At 40.3% G+C, this 20,607-nt stretch overlaps 1 protein-coding gene across 1 annotated transcript; it reads right to left on the bottom strand.

Annotated features, from left to right (window-relative positions):
- Positions 1-17,371: 17,371 nt before the first annotated feature.
- On the bottom strand, positions 17,372-19,113 carry LOC124668509. Its single transcript, XM_047205631.1, has 2 exons — positions 19,018-19,113; positions 17,372-18,880 (listed from the first exon to the last, which is right to left on the bottom strand). Exon 2 carries the CDS (start codon positions 18,816-18,818, stop codon positions 17,550-17,552), a length of 1,269 nt encoding a protein of 422 aa, XP_047061587.1. The 5' UTR covers positions 18,819-18,880; positions 19,018-19,113; the 3' UTR covers positions 17,372-17,549.
- Positions 19,114-20,607: the final 1,494 nt, after the last annotated feature.

Raw genomic sequence — 20,607 nt, 5'->3', positions numbered from 1 at the left:
TAATGATTGGTTTAGGGTGTGTTGCACTTTTAGAATGATTCTCATACAAGGTTCTTATTCAGGTGTGGTTACATGGTATCATGAACAGGTGCTGCAATATAGAATAACAATAATATTACAAGCACACAACTATAACATTTGGTATAATACTAACATGTAATGAATAGTGGTTGGTTTTAGTACTATATGGCATGGTTAGTGGTTAATTATCATATACTTTAAAAGAATAACTTTTGAAGAACATATTCTTTAATAAAGAACAAGTATGATACTTAAGTTGGTGGGGTTATATGGTTGACTATGGTTTCATCTAGTTTCTAGAGTAAGTATTAGATGGATCCAATCAAGATTGGATTCATCAATACCTAGGGCTTGTAAGGTTGAGTTAAGCATAAACATCCTAAGCAAATATTTATACATGGTTGCTATCAAAGTTGATTTATCTGACTGGCGATTGCTAGCTAGGGTTTATAGGTTCTTATAAGCAGGGTTGGTGATGCTTTCTTATTAACTTCAAAAGAATAACTTTTGAAGAACATACTTCTTAAGTAATAAGAAGTATTACAATTAAGGTTGAGGTTGTCTAGGTTTGCTCTTGGATCTACTAGGTAAGGAATGGTTGGTTCCTAAATAGGATGGTTCATAAGCATCCCATACTAGTAGGGTTTAGTGGAACAGGGTTATGTAAAGTAAAATAGTAGGTGTGGTTGATGTTAGGGTTCATCACAATGGTGTGATGCTAAATAGGAATGAATAAGGATGATGGTTTTGGTAATAGGATCTAGGGTTTACACCTGGTTGATCTTCATTGATCACCATGGTTTAATGGTATGCATACTTGGAATACTAATTTGCTAGTGATAGAGTTCTACATTTTATGTGGACATAGGTATGTCTTTTAGTTGCTAATGATGGCTCTATGATTTGAAATAAAGTACCATGATCACCTGTTCTAACCTTGGGTTTAGGTTAGAAGCAAATTAGGGTTCACATGTAATAATGGAACTAGGGTTCCAAATTAATTTAGGGTTTTAGGAGTCACATGAAATGATGAGGTTATCACTTTATTTATAATGGAACTAGGGTTTCCTAATTACCCTATAATTCTAGGATTAATAACTTCATTATCAAGTTGAAGTTATTAATGAGTTTGAAATAAAAATAATATGAGATTTGATATTTTATTATTTTTAATGAATTAATAAATTAAGGTAATCAGGGTTTAAATCCTTCTAATAAGGATTTAACAAATTAACAAATAAAGAAAAATTAGTTTTAATGTTTTCTTTATTTACTTTACTGGTTTTTATTTGTTTTATACCCTTTTCCTAATTATTGAATTTTAATTGATTTTAGAATTAAAATTAAAGGCTTAAATAACAAGTTTTAAATAATTAAATTTTTATTAGAAATAAAAAGTTCATTTTATATTTTTATTGGATAGGGTTTATCTTTATAAGAATTTTGATATCTTATATTTATTTTTCTGAGTTTTTATGAATTTTCTATAATTAAATGAAGTTGCAGTAATTGTTGGATTTAAATTAAAATGAGAAAAAACTAAATCTACTCAGCTAGTTTACCCACGCAGTCACTGGTCTGGTGGGGCTAGTTCCACGTCAGGTGCCACTGTGGCGTTGAGGTGGCAGGGAAAGGGCTGGCCGACGGCCAGTTGCCGACGGTCGCCGGAGCTACCGGTGTCCCGCGAGGTGGTGCGTGGTTGCGTTGGAACGAGGACAGCGAGGGGATGCTAGTGATGGTCGCGCCGCCACCAGATGGTCGCCGGAGCTTGGCCGGCGACGGGATCGAGCGGCAGAGCTCACGGTTAGCCGTCGCGGTGGAGCTACGACGCCTAATCGAGCGAAGCGAGCACACCGAGAGGTTGAGGAGCTCACCAGGAGGACGTAGGGCGTGACGGCGAGGTCCATGGCGGTCGGGTTCGCCGGAATCGTCATCTCCGGCCGTCGGAGGGAACGAGCTCGACGGAGACGCTACAGATCGCCATGGCTTGATTCCTTTTGCAAATTGACCATGTCGAGGACGGCGATCACAGTGGTGGTCACGGCGGGGCATGGGGCTTCCCCAATCGTCGGTGATAGCCGGAGTCTGGTCGGGTAGGGTTTCGGCCTAGGGTGAAATCGCGCGGAGGAGGAAGGAAACCGAGTCGAGGGTTCATGCTGGGGTTTTTATAGGCTCTCAAACGAGCCTCGTCACGTCGTCGATGAAGCAGAGATCGCCAGCGAGAAGAGAATCCCGCCACGGCGTCGTGCTGTCCACCATGCGCGGCGAAGAGATGAGGACGACCCTCTCTCTGTTTTAATTCGACGAAGGGGTATCTTGGGCTGAGCTGGGCTGTGCTTGGGCCGGTGCTTGTTGGGCTGCTTCGGTGGGCTTCGCGGACGAGAGGAGGTCCAGTGAGGCTTTCTCCCATTTTTTTTCTTTGTTTTTTTTTTCTCCTTTTGTATATTTTCTATTTTAACTCATATTTGAATACCATTCTATTTGCAGATATTTGTAATTATGCTAATCCATTCAAGATTTAGTATACTGACTATTGTTTCACTATTCAATTTGAATTCACATTTTATTTTTGATTATTTGCATATTTATGAACTTATTCAAAATAGCAAATAGACATGAGTTGTTATTTTCACTTCAATTTCCTTTTTGTTTTGAATTCCTATTTAATTTAGAAATATAAGAGTTGATACCTTCTTCTCAAGGTATTTCTGAAGTTGTTATTATGTCTTAGTTCCTATTTGAGAAATTAATCACTTGCCTGTTAGTTTCATGTGAGCAACATTTTATTAAGGTTTTGTAGGTTTGATGATCACCCATATTCATTAGCATTTGTGTTCTGGTCTATTAACACTTTGAATTATCTAGAGTAGGTATTACTCTCCTCAAGGTTGGGTCTTAATTATATAGATCAGTGATTGATATGAGTGGTTATTCACCACACATGGGTTTTAATTGTGAGTATAAGCACTAGATGTTTCTTAGGTTTAATTAGTAAAGCATAGAACTTAGCTAATGAGCAATTCTAGGGTCCTAATTATATTCACCTAATGGCATGTGGTTTGGAACTCAAATGTGAACTAGGTTTATGGTGATTATCATCCAAGTGATGCACCAACTAGGGTTTAGTCTTCCCCTATCCATGATAAGGTGGTTACTTGCTTAATAGTTGAGGTTCTCCTTTAGTTACTAAGGACTTGAGAATTGGTTTTTATCTTATACCAATAGATTTCTTTTATATTCTTAATCTATTGTTAAAGTAACTAAAGTAGCTATAATTCTTTTTATAGTTAACTTTGGTGATAATGATGAATGGTTTCTCACCATATATATTATAGGCTTTAACTCTAAGCTTTACTTATGAGCTTATATCTTCTACTTCAAGTTCTTAGGGTTTATGATCACTACACAATTTATAATGATCAAGGTTTGGCTTCCTAAGTTATTACTAGAAATATTTAGATATGATTTTACCAATTATCCCTCTCACTCCACAAGGACTTGGATTATAATCTAAGGTTCTACTCTAGGAATGATGATGTGATTATCTATATATGTGGTCTTCCTTAGAATTTCTACCTTGCTATCTTCTGTAGCTTGTTCTTCAGGAATTCGATAAACACTGCATCTTGTGGCATGCCTCCACCTCCTAGCTGCTTCATCTTGATCCTAACTATTTTATGGAGTAGCTCAATGTGTTGGTCTTCTTGCATCATGGTGCAAGATGATGAGATGAATGAGGTAGAGGGTTCCTTTTATAGGCTTGGGCATGCTCTAATATCATGACACATAGGTGGATGACTCTTGTTTTCATTTGATGAGTAAGGTGCTTGGTTGTCATGCTCTCATCCATAGCAATCCTTTAAGCATGAGGTGGCATCACTTGGGATTCAAGTTATGTAGATATTTTCATCCAATGTGGCATGATGATTATCCTCTCATGTGATTTGTTTTTGGCTAGCCAAGTGGCTTTTGTTACTAAATATCTTGGGAATGATTTTATGCTTGTGGGTGATTCACTATATCATATGTGATTGTATTTATATTGTAATTGGGAATAAAATGTCAAAGACAAGGATTATACCCCAATTTTGAATGGTGATTGTTGATTTCACCAAGGCATGATCATATGAGTTTCAAAGTACTCATAGTTTATTTTATTCAAATAGTTTGAACTATAATTCGTAATGTAAATGAATTTAGTTTTGTGATATTCCACATATTTAAATAGTTATGCTTAAAATAAGAATGTGGGGCTTTTATGCACTTAGGTCCTTGTGTTTTACCATATTTGATAATTAGTTTTAAAGTGAATTCAATTATACCCCAAGTGTAGTTCTTAACTTTTAGGTGTTAATAACTTAGAGTTTGATTATTATCTATTTGATAGTTATGGGCTTCTCCCATCTCTAGGGTTTAATGATAAGCTTGTGTTGGTGTTGAGTTCAAGAATTACCATGAGGTTCATGGTAAGGACATGGGTTAGTTTTAAGACATGGAGGAGATAAGTGAAGAATGGTTTCTCCATTTATTGTTACTTGATTTCCAAATAGATGTATGTTCATATGTTATGGTAAGGATTACCATATTATGATATGTTATAAGATCAGGCAATTGATCATTGAGTAAAGTGTTGTTGTGTTAATTATTAGTTCCATTTGATCTAACCCCTAGATCAAATCATCTCTATCCAAACAAGGTTTTTAGCAAAGTCACATTGATGTTTATAGCGCTTGACTTGATGAGCTACTTCAATTCCACCAAGGTCAAGTGAAACTTCAATTACTGTGACTGTTTTACTTTAAAGCGCGAAAATTCCCCAGATTTTCTATGCATGAATGCAATGCACACATCTGTTTCCTCTATTTTTGTAACCCCATTACCGGGATATTACGGTCTCTACCCTTAAACTAAACTTCGTCCTCGAAGTTTGATCTCTCTCACGTTTCGGAGTGTGTATCCGACTTGTGCGGACTAAATCTTTTCTCGAACTCCATGGTGATCTTACTTGGATATAATTGAATACATCCCTTGTCCAGATTCTTCCTGGAATCCATTACTGTTTGACATCAAACAACTATTACTTCCTTTACTTCCATGATTTCCTCCAATATTATAAGCTTGTTTCCTTTCTCATTGAATATTCAATGATTGAGACTTCTTCTTGTCTTGACAGTCTTAATTGAGGACTACTTGGATAACATTCTCCTATTTGATAAAATAGGTCTTTGTTTTTCCCTTACTACCAAAATTGCAGTAATGGTGCTTAATAAGGTACTAACTATGGAATTGGTTGTGATGGTTTATTTTTCTAATAATGGATTAGACTCATTTAGTCCATCCAATCATGGTTTATAATTGATACCTATGACTCTTTAGATTCATTTAGGTTCCATGAAAGGAATCATTCTATTAGACTTTAGTTTTGGTATGGTCAATCTACTACAGTCTTTGGCCTTCTTGAACTGTATTTGATCTATGGTATTCTCTTCGTCCAACTTCTTTCTGCTTGATTTGCTTGAGCTTTCGTACTTCTGAGTAAATATTACTCACTTTATCAAGTTATAGTCCACTTCTTACTTCCTCGAGGTATAACCTCGGCTTCTAGTCTGACATACTTCTGAAAGTAGTGTTCAATAATCTTATGAAAATAAGATCGAACTTCCTCTCAGTTCAGACCTTCTTCTTCTATTATGCTCAAAGTATTGAGTTATTGTATATCCAACTCAATCTTTACTCTACCCCTTAGAGTTTTCTTATGGTCTTCAACTCCTTTTCTTCCAACTATTGGACTTATGATTAAAATATTGGTATAGGTCTTGTTTATGATTTATATTCCTCTAAGGTTTTGCGAAGAAACTTTGTGGTCTATCCACTCAATTGTGGACATCCAATGTGAATCCTTTGACTAAATGTTTATAGATCTAGCTATTTGGCTGACAAAATTTTTATTTGTTCACAAACTTTTGTTACAACTAATTAAATCATGGACTATTTGTAATACCAACTGATACCAGCTGTGGTTATTATACCAACTGTGGCTATTTGATATCTAAAAATGGATTCTATTATAGGTTCGATTAACTGGACGAGACATCTTCTACTTTATCTCGCAGGTATTGATATTATACCAATTGTGGTCTTCCGATATCGACTATGGTCTTCTTATGTCCGCTCTGATTTCATATATCACCTTCCTTCATTCAGGGTTTATTTTGCAAGAAAACCACTAGCTGACACTATGAATATAGTATCCTAAGTGATTTCCCATGCATTCCCTCTTTCATGATGACTAGGGATCTGCTTGAGCTTCACCGTAATCATCATATTTCTCACCTTCATGCTTCTACTGTACTAAAGTACTCCTCTGTTGAGGTAAGCATGAGTTTCTGATTGTACTTCTTTCAGAGTATTGTGGTTACTTCCCACAACTTTACTTCATTTCCCCGATGAACCTTCATCTTGTCTTCGGAATCTTCAGAATTCGTCACTTCCTCACACGAATACCATTACCCTCTAGATCTATAGCATTAAGTAAGAACTTGATATAGCAACATGCATTTGCATACCAAAGTCAAACTTCATGTATGGATCTAGTCAAACAATGAAAATCCAATAAAATCCAAGAAGATTCAGCTTTGTGCTTATAATACACATCATCATAAGCCTGAATATGATTGTTGAGTAAGACGTCTCTAAACATCAGGCTCTGATGTGTAGTATAGAACACCACATAATATAAGTTTATATCGTGATACATAGCACGAATATAGGGAATTCTATTATTTGTCTCAACGTTTACCTTAATTACACATTTGCAATGAGATAAAATTGAAACAAAGTGGTTTGGGATGGTTAAGGTTAACCTAATTTTCTTTGGAAGTACTACTTAACTTAGTATTATTCCATATATACGTGCTATTGAGGACTATTTTATATGATACCTCTAGTTCTAATATGGGTACTCTGAATACATATCTATTAAGATATAACTCCTATACTTCCAAGTGTTTCTATTATAAGCATATGGTCATGATGTGCTTGGCACACTCCCATATTTTCAGTACACAGTTCTTGCACTATTGTTGAACAACTGGCTTCTTATTGTACTCATTTAAATTATTTATGATGTTTTAGTCCATCACATAATGACTCTCAGGTGAATCATATATGATTTCTAACTCTACCATAGAAGTAGACATATTTTATTCCTATCTCTCTTTCTTACTTCCCATGATTGACTCATCATGGTCTATAATACCTCATATTAACTCATAGTTATCACTTACTATCAATTGTTTCACACGTCTAGATAATTTTACTTACTCATTACTTATCTGGGTCTACATCTTCTATTAGGATATCTTAATTATCTTCATCACTTGATATTACTTCTAGTACATGTCTGAGTAATTCTTATTTAACTATAACATGTGTTGGTACACATCTTCCAATAGGATATCTTCCTTATGGTTGTATCCTTTATTTGGACTACCATGTATTGTATACCAACTGTTATCTACTCATCTATTGTTTTAAGGACATAATGGTATGCTACATACTTGGGATTAACTAACTAACTTTGCTTAGAAAAGATAGATTAATAAGGTTGACTCAAGTGTGTTAGGATTATTCTCAAGTGAATATCCATCTCAAGTCATAAGGATATTTGGTTTACCTAAGACAACTTCCTATAGACACTACCAATCCTATAGGTCTCCTTTAAAGGGTTTTAATCCTAAGGTCAAAGCATTTGCTCCGATACCAACTCGTGGTGACCCGGCATACCACCGCATGGTGTAGTATGCAAGTCCGATATAACACCAATGAAACACCGTTCCACTAGTATTATATCGCTCAGAGTGGTACAACAGAAACATATGCGGGTCCAAGGCATGTCTATAGAATTACAACAATGACTCTGTTACATAAGATCAGCACAGCCTCCTACTTTACAATGAGGTAAAACTGCAAATAAACTCCAGAAGAACGACTCGTAGTCTAGTCTTATCACGAACTCTATTTGTAGATTATTTAACTAGCTACAGAGGCTAAGAATAGATTCTAGCTAAGTAGGAGCTAGGTTGAGTAAGCTAGTTCCCTTCTATGGCTAAACTAGGTTTTCTCCTTGTTGGATGTGGTATATGACTCCTCTGACAGTGTCCTGTCTCTTGAAGTAGTTGTTGACTCCTCGGCCTTCGAGTTGCACTGTAGTTCCTCCTTTGATGCCTCCATATCTAAGCAGGGGATTTAAGAGTGGGATGAGTACGAGCGTACTCAACAAGTTCATTATAGGAAAGAGGTGTTTAATGCACTAGCTACAGACATTAGACCGAGAAAGTCTAATACCAATGCAGGTTTTCATAATCATTTCTTCAAGAGGTTGCTTTTATTCGGAAGAGCTATGTCCGTCGGCCTTCACCGGTTTACTAGAACTTCATGGAGCTCCTTTCCGGCCGCGTTCGCAGCTTCCATATCCCGGAACGAGGAGTGACAGGTCACGGTTCTTTACACTCGCGGAGGTGTGTTGCTTTACCCATAAGAGATCTTAACCTTGGTGCCAACCGGGCAATTGTTCCCGTCCACACTTCCTATGGTGTGAGGCCCGGTATAAGGTCTAGCCAATCATGTTCCTCCGCTACCTCGAACACCCACCCGTTGTTGCATACCCCGACCCTGGGTCCTCGTCGGTCCCATTATTCCCGTAATTTCGGGGTGGACCCCGACCACGACAACAGTTTGGGACTCGTTAACCAAACTCCTTCGCCGGTAGCTGCAACCCATCATAGACCACATTACCGTGGGGAATTAGAAGGGGATCCCCACCCTCAAGTTGTTCCGCAAGCGAGAACCGCTACGGTAAGCAACAGCTATACCGTGGGGAATTAGAAGGGGCTCCCCACCCTCAAGTTACTCCGCAAGACACAACTCGCTACGGTAAGCGCATCCGTTGATGAACGAGAGGTGGAAACACTTTTGACTACTCCGTCCCACTCCGGATCTTATGGTTAACACGGGTATTACGGCACAAGAATCATCGGCGACATTTGTTGTTTAATCCTAGATGGATATAAACCCGTGCAATGGAACCTCCACCATATCAACACAATCCATGGTTCCATTGCCCACCACATAGTCATATTCATAATTATGAAAGTAGTGGTTTTGATTTTTATGCGATAGTGATAACCATAATACTTTGCAAGTAATTTGATAAAAATACTCAAATGACATGAGCAAGTGATGAACTTGCCTTTCTTGACTGCAAGATTATGCAGACAAGGTCTTCGTTACGCAATAACTCCAAGTTCTGAAATAGCATCATCGTCCGGTAAGGACGATGTTTAAAAGATTGGCAAGGATGCAATAATGCATAAGAATGAGATGCAATCGTTCTACGCGTGATCTAACCTCGATGATTTAGGATCAGTGAGTTGTAATGATTGGTTTAGGGTGTGTTGCACTTTTAGAATGATTCTCATACAAGGTTCTTATTCAGGTGTGGTTACATGGTATCATGAACAGGTGCTGCAATATAGAATAACAATAATATTACAAGCACACAACTATAACATTTGGTATAATACTAACATGTAATGAATAGTGGTTGGTTTTAGTACTATATGGCATGGTTAGTGGTTAATTATCATATACTTTAAAAGAATAACTTTTGAAGAACATATTCTTTAATAAAGAACAAGTATGATACTTAAGTTGGTGGGGTTATATGGTTGACTATGGTTTCATCTAGTTTCTAGAGTAAGTATTAGATGGATCCAATCAAGATTGGATTCATCAATACCTAGGGCTTGTAAGGTTGAGTTAAGCATAAACATCCTAAGCAAATATTTATACATGGTTGCTATCAAAGTTGATTTATCTGACTGGCGATTGCTAGCTAGGGTTTATAGGTTCTTATAAGCAGTGGTTGGTGATGCTTTCTTATTAACTTCAAAAGAATAACTTTTGAAGAACATACTTCTTAAGTAATAAGAAGTATTACAATTAAGGTTGAGGTTGTCTAGGTTTGCTCTTGGATCTACTAGGTAAGGAATGGTTGGTTCCTAAATAGGATGGTTCATAAGCATCCCATACTAGTAGGGTTTAGTGGAACAGGGTTATGTAAAGTAAAATAGTAGGTGTGGTTGATGTTAGGGTTCATCACAATGGTGTGATGCTAAATAGGAATGAATAAGGATGATGGTTTTGGTAATAGGATCTAGGGTTTACACCTGGTTGATCTTCATTGATCACCATGGTTTAATGGTATGCATACTTGGAATACTAATTTGCTAGTGATAGAGTTCTACATTTTATGTGGACATAGGTATGTCTTTTAGTTGCTAATGATGGCTCTATGATTTGAAATAAAGTACCATGATCACCTGTTCTAACCTTGGGTTTAGGTTAGAAGCAAATTAGGGTTCACATGTAATAATGGAACTAGGGTTCCAAATTAATTTAGGGTTTTAGGAGTCACATGAAATGATGAGGTTATCACTTTATTTATAATGGAACTAGGGTTTCCTAATTACCCTATAATTCTAGGATTAATAACTTCATTATCAAGTTGAAGTTATTAATGAGTTTGAAATAAAAATAATATGAGATTTGATATTTTATTATTTTTAATGAATTAATAAATTAAGGTAATCAGGGTTTAAATCCTTCTAATAAGGATTTAACAAATTAACAAATAAAGAAAAATTAGTTTTAATGTTTTCTTTATTTACTTTACTGGTTTTTATTTGTTTTATACCCTTTTCCTAATTATTGAATTTTAATTGATTTTAGAATTAAAATTAAAGGCTTAAATAACAAGTTTTAAATAATTAAATTTTTATTAGAAATAAAAAGTTCATTTTATATTTTTATTGGATAGGGTTTATCTTTATAAGAATTTTGATATCTTATATTTATTTTTCTCGAGTTTTTATGAATTTTCTATAATTAAATGAAGTTGCAAGTAATTGTTGGATTTAAATTAAAATGAGAAAAAACTAAATCTACTCGGCTAGTTTACCCACGCAAGCCACCGACCGGTGGGGCTAGTTCCACGTCGGTGCCACCGTGGCGTTGAGGTGGCAGGGAAAGGGCTGGCCGACGGCCGCTTGCCGACGGTCGCCGGAGCTACCGGTGTCCCGCGAGGTGGTGCGTGGTTGCGTTGGAACGAGGACAGCGAGGGGATGCTAGTGATGGTCGCGCCGCCACCAGATGGTCGCCGGAGCTTGGCCGGCGACGGGATCGAGCGGCAGAGCTCACGGTTAGCCGTCGCGGTGGAGCTACGACGCCTAATCGAGCGAAGCGAGCACACCAGGAGGTTGAGGAGCTCACCAGGAGGACGTAGGGCGTGACGGCGAGGTCCATGGCGGTCGGGTTCGCCGGAATCGTCATCTCCGGCCGTCGGAGGGAACGAGCTCGACGGAGACGCTACAGATCGCCATGGCTTGATTCCTTTTGCAAATTGACCATGTCGAGGACGGCGATCACAGTGGTGGTCACGGCGGGGCATGGGGCTTCCCCAATCGTCGGTGATAGCCGGAGTCTGGTCGGGTAGGGTTTCGGCCTAGGGTGAAATCGCGCGGAGGAGGAAGGAAACCGAGTCGAGGGTTCATGCTCGGGGTTTTTATAGGCTCTCAAACGAGCCTCGTCACGTCGTCGATGAAGCGAGAGATCGCCGCCGAGAAGAGAATCCCGCCACGGCGTCGTGCCGTCCACCATGCGCGGCGAAGAGATGAGGACGACCCTCTCTCTGTTTTAATTCGACGAAGGGGTATCTTGGGCTGAGCTGGGCTGTGCTGGGCCAGTGCTTGTTGGGCTGCTGGTGGGCTTCTGCGGACAGAGGAGGTCCAGGTGAGGCTTTCTCCCATTTTTTTTCTTTGTTTTTTTTTTCTCCTTTTGTATATTTTCTATTTTAACTCATATTTGAATACCATTCTATTTGCAGATATTTGTAATTATGCTAATCCATTCAAGATTTAGTATACTGACTATTGTTTCACTATTCAATTTGAATTCACATTTTATTTTTGATTATTTGCATATTTATGAACTTATTCAAAATAGCAAATAGACATGAGTTGTTATTTTCACTTCAATTTCCTTTTTGTTTTGAATTCCTATTTAATTTAGAAATATAAGAGTTGATACCTTCTTCTCAAGGTATTTCGAAGTTGTTATTATGTCTTAGTTCCTATTTGAGAAATTAATCACTTGCCCGTTAGTTTCATGTGAGCAACATTTTATTAAGGTTTTGTAGGTTTGATGATCACCCATATTCATTAGCATTTGTGTTCTGGTCTATTAACACTTTGAATTATCTAGAGTAGGTATTACTCTCCTCAAGGTTGGGTCTTAATTATATAGATCAGTGATTGATATGAGTGGTTATTCACCACACATGGGTTTTAATTGTGAGTATAAGCACTAGATGTTTCTTAGGTTTAATTAGTAAAGCATAGAACTTAGCTAATGAGCAATTCTAGGGTCCTAATTATATTCACCTAATGGCATGTGGTTTGGAACTCAAATGTGAACTAGGTTTATGGTGATTATCATCCAAGTGATGCACCAACTAGGGTTTAGTCTTCCCCTATCCATGATAAGGTGGTTACTTGCTTAATAGTTGAGGTTCTCCTTTAGTTACTAAGGACTTGAGAATTGGTTTTTATCTTATACCAATAGATTTCTTTTATATTCTTAATCTATTGTTAAAGTAACTAAAGTAGCTATAATTCTTTTTATAGTTAACTTTGGTGATAATGATGAATGGTTTCTCACCATATATATTATAGGCTTTAACTCTAAGCTTTACTTATGAGCTTATATCTTCTACTTCAAGTTCTTAGGGTTTATGATCACTACACAATTTATAATGATCAAGGTTTGGCTTCCTAAGTTATTACTAGAAATATTTAGATATGATTTTACCAATTATCCCTCTCACTCCACAAGGACTTGGATTATAATCTAAGGTTCTACTCTAGGAATGATGATGTGATTATCTATATATGTGGTCTTCCTTAGAATTTCTACCTTGCTATCTTCTCGTAGCTTGTTCTTCGAGGAATTCTGATAAACCTGCATCTTGTGGCATGCCTCCACCTCCTAGCTGCTTCATCTTGATCCTAACTATTTTATGGAGTAGCTCAATGTGTTGGTCTTCTTGCATCATGGTGCAAGATGATGAGATGAATGAGGTAGAGGGTTCCTTTTATAGGCTTGGGCATGCTCTAATATCATGACACATAGGTGGATGACTCTTGTTTTCATTTGATGAGTAAGGTGCTTGGTTGTCATGCTCTCATCCATAGCAATCCTTTAAGCATGAGGTGGCATCACTTGGGATTCAAGTTATGTAGATATTTTCATCCAATGTGGCATGATGATTATCCTCTCATGTGATTTGTTTTTGGCTAGCCAAGTGGCTTTTGTTACTAAATATCTTGGGAATGATTTTATGCTTGTGGGTGATTCACTATATCATATGTGATTGTATTTATATTGTAATTGGGAATAAAATGTCAAAGACAAGGATTATACCCCAATTTTGAATGGTGATTGTTGATTTCACCAAGGCATGATCATATGAGTTTCAAAGTACTCATAGTTTATTTTATTCAAATAGTTTGAACTATAATTCGTAATGTAAATGAATTTAGTTTTGTGATATTCCACATATTTAAATAGTTATGCTTAAAATAAGAATGTGGGGCTTTTATGCACTTAGGTCCTTGTGTTTTACCATATTTGATAATTAGTTTTAAAGTGAATTCAATTATACCCCAAGTGTAGTTCTTAACTTTTAGGTGTTAATAACTTAGAGTTTGATTATTATCTATTTGATAGTTATGGGCTTCTCCCATCTCTAGGGTTTAATGATAAGCTTGTGTTGGTGTTGAGTTCAAGAATTACCATGAGGTTCATGGTAAGGACATGGGTTAGTTTTAAGACATGGAGGAGATAAGTGAAGAATGGTTTCTCCATTTATTGTTACTTGATTTCCAAATAGATGTATGTTCATATGTTATGGTAAGGATTACCATATTATGATATGTTATAAGATCAGGCAATTGATCATTGAGTAAAGTGTTGTTGTGTTAATTATTAGTTCCATTTGATCTAACCCCCTAGATCAAATCATCTCTATCCAAACAAGGTTTTTAGCAAAGTCACATTGATGTTTATAGCGCTTGACTTGATGAGCTACTTCAATTCCACCAAGGTCAAGTGAAACTTCAATTACTGTGACTGTTTTACTTTAAAGCGCGAAAATTCCCCAGATTTTCTATGCATGAATGCAATGCACACATCTGTTTCCTCTATTTTTGTAACCCCATTACCTGGGATATTACAGTGGCGGCGGTGCGAGACCTCACGGACGGTATGGCCCCAGTTCCGGAGGTGGGGGAGGCTTGCGACGCTTCGGACGAAAGTCTAGCTTGGCTCAGTCGGGCCGGCGGCGACGGCGCCCGCGGGTGTCGTTCCCCTCCTTGGAGGCGCCGCCTAGGAGTGTCGGAATCTCCCTAACCTGCTTGGAGCTGGATGTTGTCTTCGGGCGAAAGCCTCGATTTGTGGATCGGCTCGATGGCGGCGTCTTTGTCGTCATAACTCTATTGGGAGCATCGGGTAGGAAGACAAGGCGCAGAGGTCCTTGGCGGCTTTAATCCGGCGACGCAGCGGTTCTTGGCAGTTCTCCTAGGCGCTATGCTCGTCGCTGCTGGCATGTTCTGGAGGACAGCTTCTGGGATCCGTCCAAGTCCCGCCATTGATCTCCTTCGGATGGTGCGTTGACAAGGAAGTTTCTCTGGGAGCCGTTCCTTTTAGGAGGTGCTTGGCGTCGGTCGAGACGCGGCTTGGTTTGTTGCTTAGGGCAGGTTCTTTGTGTTGTGGTTGTTTGGTCTGTAGCCGGTGTTGTGTGGGGTTACGCTCGTTGCTTGTAGCGAGTGGTGCCGTTCTTGTACTCAAACTTCTGCCTTCTATAAAGATATGGTACGCCTTTGGCGTACTCGCGAAAAAAAGTTTCAAGATCATCATAATTTACCAAAAAAGAGAATTGCTGGGAAGACCAAGCGAAATGGATTGGACAAACTCAGCATGAGCATTTCTTAGTTGCCTGTATATCTGTTACTCTGTTTCTATATCCCTTATTTATTGGGTGCAAACTAGGTAAGTGCATACGCTGATCTCAAAGAGATAATAACACCTGCGGGATATTCAGCCAATAAATTGTAAGCATTATTTGTTAAGTGGATAATGTGGGCAACTCGGCAAGCTATCAGATGGGAGGTGGCGGGCCTGGGTATCCGAAGAGAGGGCTTCAGCAACCTTGGAGCAGAGAGAAGCAGCAGAGGAGGTAGAAGTTGCATAAGAAGCAGTTGTTAGGAGTTTCAGATACACAAAACTAAACAACCGACATATGCTTCGTCGCTAGAATTAAACTTTGATTGTTAATAATTTTACACTTGACCCCTGAATCACTAAATACTAATCGACTACCAATCTAACGAACATATTTTTTTAAGAAAAACAATAACTCAATGACTTGATGATCTCAATAATATTTCATTATATCATTTTCTTCACTTTCAGAGTTATCAAAAAAGCAGAAATAGTAACACAAGCACACAGGAATCATAAATCTTATCACCAGGCTAGACGAGTTTGTTGAACTCAATTCACCAGCCAAAACATTTAGGTGCTACATCGTGATTCACAACTAGAGTGACCAGATTGTTTGCTTGAGAAAGAGAATTTAGGTTTGTCTATTTGAAAAACAGTATTCCAAACTTAACTGATGCTATTTGATTCGCAACTGGGTGGATGAACATTCCATCAACAATAACTGAGAAGCTAACTTTCTTACATTTTGTGCCAATAATTCTTACCTGGAGATCATTGGAACTTGTCAACTTAAGTTTACTTGCATATTTAGCAGGAATGATATTAAGAAGGGTGAGAGTGAGAAGAATACAGGGAAGCAGAAAGTAGCATTGCTCACAGTTGAGGAAGCTGCTGAAGTACATATATGTAATATAGTGCAGAGTGAGGTGATAATAAGTCCCAGTAAAAACACATTCTCAAATATTGCTGACCAAAAAGCAGATACAAAAGCAATAATGTTTTATATAACACAAGAAACAAAACTATGGAGTGGATGAGCATGAGAAGGTGCAATTTTCTGGAGTGGATGAGCATGAGAAGGTGCAATTTCACTGTCAGCTATAACAAAACGCGGAAACCGGAAACATATGTAGATTACTTTATATTGAGCATTGAGAGTACAATTAGATAATTTCCCGAAAGAATACATAGATAAAGAAGCAAACTAAATTCTTCAATAAAGAGGAGGCGGGTAGATTGCTAAACTAGTAAGTTCAAAGAACACATGATAAAAAGAAAGGTCGCATCTACTATACATGAGACATTTATTTGGCACATACCAACACTGACTTGGTAGTTTTAGTATTGACATCCACAATAGTCCCTTTAGATCCTAAAGGGTTTAAGCATAGAGTCCATGCAACAGTCAGAGATTCTTGGCCATAGCTTCATATGCATCAATAAGGAAACAAGCCAGCACATAGTGGACCAAGTTCACACACATTGTAGATCATGAGGATACTGACAGTTAGGCCATTTAGAATCACCACATCACTCAAAAGTTGTCAGATGAAAGGCGAAGCGTTGACAACATATCCCTCTAGTGTCGGAAAGAAGGCATGCCAAACAAGAGTTTGCTTGAACCGAAGTTGAATAGGACCTAGGCCTCTGCGATTGAAACTAGCAACCAACCTGCCATTCATGTCGACCTGTAGTAGCCACTTGTCAAATCTGATCATCACGAGCAGATCACGGTGATCACCATCCAAAAGACTCAACCACTACGTTCCAGTCCCAATGATTGGTAAGCTTTCCAAATTGTATCTCAGATCTGTAGAACCAGCAATTCAACCCGGTGCTTGTAGGTCCAGACCTTGCCTTCATAATCCTGCATCACCCAGGTATCCACGATTGTCACTTCATCATTAAGGTTGTATATGCCAAGCATGCCATTAATCTCAAACAGGCCAGCGTTGTCGGAAACAATCGGAGATCGCATATGCCGGAACGACTCAGTGATGGTGTCGAATACTATTACCCTTTGGCATTTGTACCAATGCAGACTACCAATACAGTATCAACATGGCAGTGTAGTATGCTCAATGATCAATGTGCAGGAGCTAAACTGAGAAGTTGCCGAAAATTGGGGCAACATTTACTACTGCCAGAAATTAAGCACCCGATGGCATTACTAAGAAGTATACAAGACTACAATAGAAGACCAAGATAAGACATCATTAGGCACGACAGATTAAAATTAGATTGATACCATGTTCTAATTAAGACAACAAAGAGTAGTTCTACAACAGGTGATCTAACCTAGAATCAACATGTTTCTTGCCTATAACATGTCAATGCATATCCAACATAACAAAACGAAAGACTAAGAGAGAAAACAAAAACAGTTACTTAGCAAAAGCATAGCATTCTCAGTCATCGAGATCAATATCCCCAGAGTTGGAACGAGATGCTTCGACGCCTTCTGACATCTGTTGCAAGGCCAGCTGAGAATCCAGGGTGTTGATGGTGTAGCTGCAGAGAAGCTGGATGGTCGTGAAAGGACGGTGGGCGACGAGGACAAACTGCTTGTCCTGCTTCACGAATTCGGGGGCTTCCGAGATCCTCTCTACTTTCTTGTCCTTGATGTTGTACTTGCAGATGTGAGCCGACAAACCCAAATGTTCGGTGTAGTACACGCAGTTTGCCTCTATGCCTGGGAACTTAGTAGCATCGACAGGCAGGCACCTGCGGTGACCGATGAAGATGGCAAAATTGCTGATGCTCTGCAGAGGCTCGACCTTGCCTAATTCGGTGTTCATCTTGAACACAAAGAGGGTTCCCTGTATTTTAATGACGAGCACCATATGTATAGCCAAACCCACTAGAAAAAACCGGATGTCGTTTGCATCTTCAGGAAGATCATTGAAGAAAACCTTGACAAAATCGGCATGAAGAGACCTCAGCAAATCCAATAACTCAGCAAATGCAGGGGCAAACCCCAGCCCAGCGATGTGTGGGTAGGCACCACCCACGATCACCTTCCGGAAAAAATTATAAACTTCTTGCCGATAGTCATAAGACAGTACACCTTCACTGTCCGGAACGGTCGTGTAAAGCTTGCAAGACAAGTCGCCAAGCAAAACAAGGCAAAGCGGAGATGATGCCTTCCCCCTGCCCCAGGAACCGACGAAGGCGACCCTCACGTCGGGGGGCATAGGCACCATGAAACGGAGCGTATAGCCAGTAAGAGGGTTGAACACACGAGCAGCGTGAGGAGGGCTCCTGTCCGCCAGGACGAAGAAGCCGCTAGTGGTGGCCACGACGTAGTAGTCCAGCAGCAGCGGAATCTTCTTGCGGAGGAAGCGGCCGGTGTTAGTGTTCAAAAGGATCCGCCTATCGTCGCTTTGGAAGACCTCGTCGAGCACGATCCATGCTCGCGGAAAGAAGCGAGGATCGGATGTGTTAGTCTTGGGGTCGTCGGTGGCGGCACGCCAGCTGGGGCAGACGGCGCGGAAGTCCATGTAGCAGTCGACGTCGTTGGTGGCGAGGAAGGAGTCGGCGATACGGCGGACGAGGTCATCCGGGAGCGAGGCCCAGCCAGCAGTCGCCGTGGCCGGAACCACCGGCGAGATTTGCAGACAACTTGGGTCCTTCTTCTTCCTCTTGGCCGGTGGAATATCAGGGGTGGTCAACGGCATTGGAACTTCAGCAGGCACGGCCGCTATTGCCTCACGCTCGACGGCTCGAGTTGATTCCGGATCTAAAAAACCAGAGTCGATTAAAAATCCAATCCAGACCCTAATCCTCCCTGCCACGGCGTTGCGATTGAGAAAACACAGGACGGCACATTGCAACAATCGCTCAAGAAAGAAGAAGAAGAATAGAGAAATCGGTTACCAGATCAGCAGGCCAACACGACCAGAGCGGGAGCGGAAGCACGGATCAAGATAGAGGAACCAACAGAGTGACGGACCAAAGGCATGGGGAATGGAGTAGCTTTTCCCCTTTAGCCCAAACAGCGCCGCATCGAGTGTTTGGGATGTTGTGGCAGTCTCGCAAAATGTCACCCAAACAGCGCCGCATCGAGTGTTTGGGGACGTTGGGAGACGTGTTTCGTTTTTAGAGAAGTCACACCAGCCGCGTCCCCTAAACGCGTTCCGAAAAATTAAAATAATGTATTTTTATTTTAATAGATTGAAGAAAACTCTATACTTATATTTAAATCGGTGCAACATAAACAAATTACATAGTATAAAAATTTCGAAAAAACATGATCAAATTACATATAAAAATTTAAAACTACTTCTTCTTTGATGGCCCCGCCTCGTCGTTCTCACGATGGCGCTTCCTGCTTTGCTTGTCACCTCTTCCGAAGAGGCGGTGTCGGTCGACGCGTCGGAGGAACTTGTGTCCTCCTCGTCGTCGACGATGCTCGACGGCTGCGGCTTCACCTTGGGCTTCGCTTTCACGTTCGCCTCCGCCTTCGCCCGGCCCGCCGCCGCCGTCGCCTCCTCAGACCCTTCCTCCTCCGCCTCCTCCTCCACGGCCTCCCATTCCTCCGCGTTGTCCAGTGGCAGTGGGGAATCATCGCCGCTGCTGGGCGTCGCCACTCTGTGACACCAATGGCGCCATCCTGGAGACTTTCCCTCGCTGTCGGTGTCTGATGGAAGCTGAGAGAAGTCGCTCATCGTGAGAAGTTTGGATGAATGGCGACCGGTTGAAGATCCGAAAGCGCCTACGTACGGGTCTTATTGAGCGCGGATGAACGGCGACGCAGAAGTCGAAGAGAGCGGTGGTTGCTCTTCCGGGGAATTCGCGCTCCATTCCGGCGGTTCGCGTGTCGGTCGATGCGGTTGCCAATGCGACGGTTCCCCTTCCCGACAACTGCACCGTCGCTATGTGGGCGGCGGTTGAGCGTCCGAGCCGCTGACGCGTCGGGCCTGCGCCTCCTCGCCTCTCATTTCGTTGTGTCCGGCGTGCCCGGAGCGTCCCCTGTGGGGCGGGAACGGGCTCGGGTCACCGGACACCGTATCGGGCCACGCAGGACAAAAAGAGGCTTTGTGGCATGATGTCTACGGGTGCTTCTATTCTTGTAGACAGTATTGGGCCTCCAAGAGCAGAGGTTTGTAGAACAGCAGCAAGTTTCCCTTAAGTGGATCACCCAAGGTTTATCGAACTCAGGGAGGAAGAGGTCAAAGATATCCCTCTCAAGCAACCCTGCAACCACAAAGCAAGAAGTCTCTTGTGTCCCCAACACACCTAATAGGTGCACTAGTTCGGCGAAGAGATAGTGAAATACAAGTTGTATGGATGAATATGAGCAAGTAGTAACGGCGCCGTAAAAGTGCTTGCCAGGCGTGCGCTTGATGGTATTAATATTGCAGGAGTAAAGATGCGAGAAAACAAGTAAACAAGCAGCGATAGCAGATATTTAGGAACAAGGCCTAGGGATCATACTTTCACTAGTGGACACTCTCAACATTGATC

Source organism: Lolium rigidum, chromosome 6 (genome assembly GCF_022539505.1).
Source record: "Lolium rigidum isolate FL_2022 chromosome 6, APGP_CSIRO_Lrig_0.1, whole genome shotgun sequence".
Lineage (NCBI taxonomy): Eukaryota > Viridiplantae > Streptophyta > Magnoliopsida > Poales > Poaceae > Lolium > Lolium rigidum.
The sequence above is the reverse complement of the archived record's forward strand: the minus strand, read 5'-3'. Positions and strand labels throughout refer to the sequence as shown.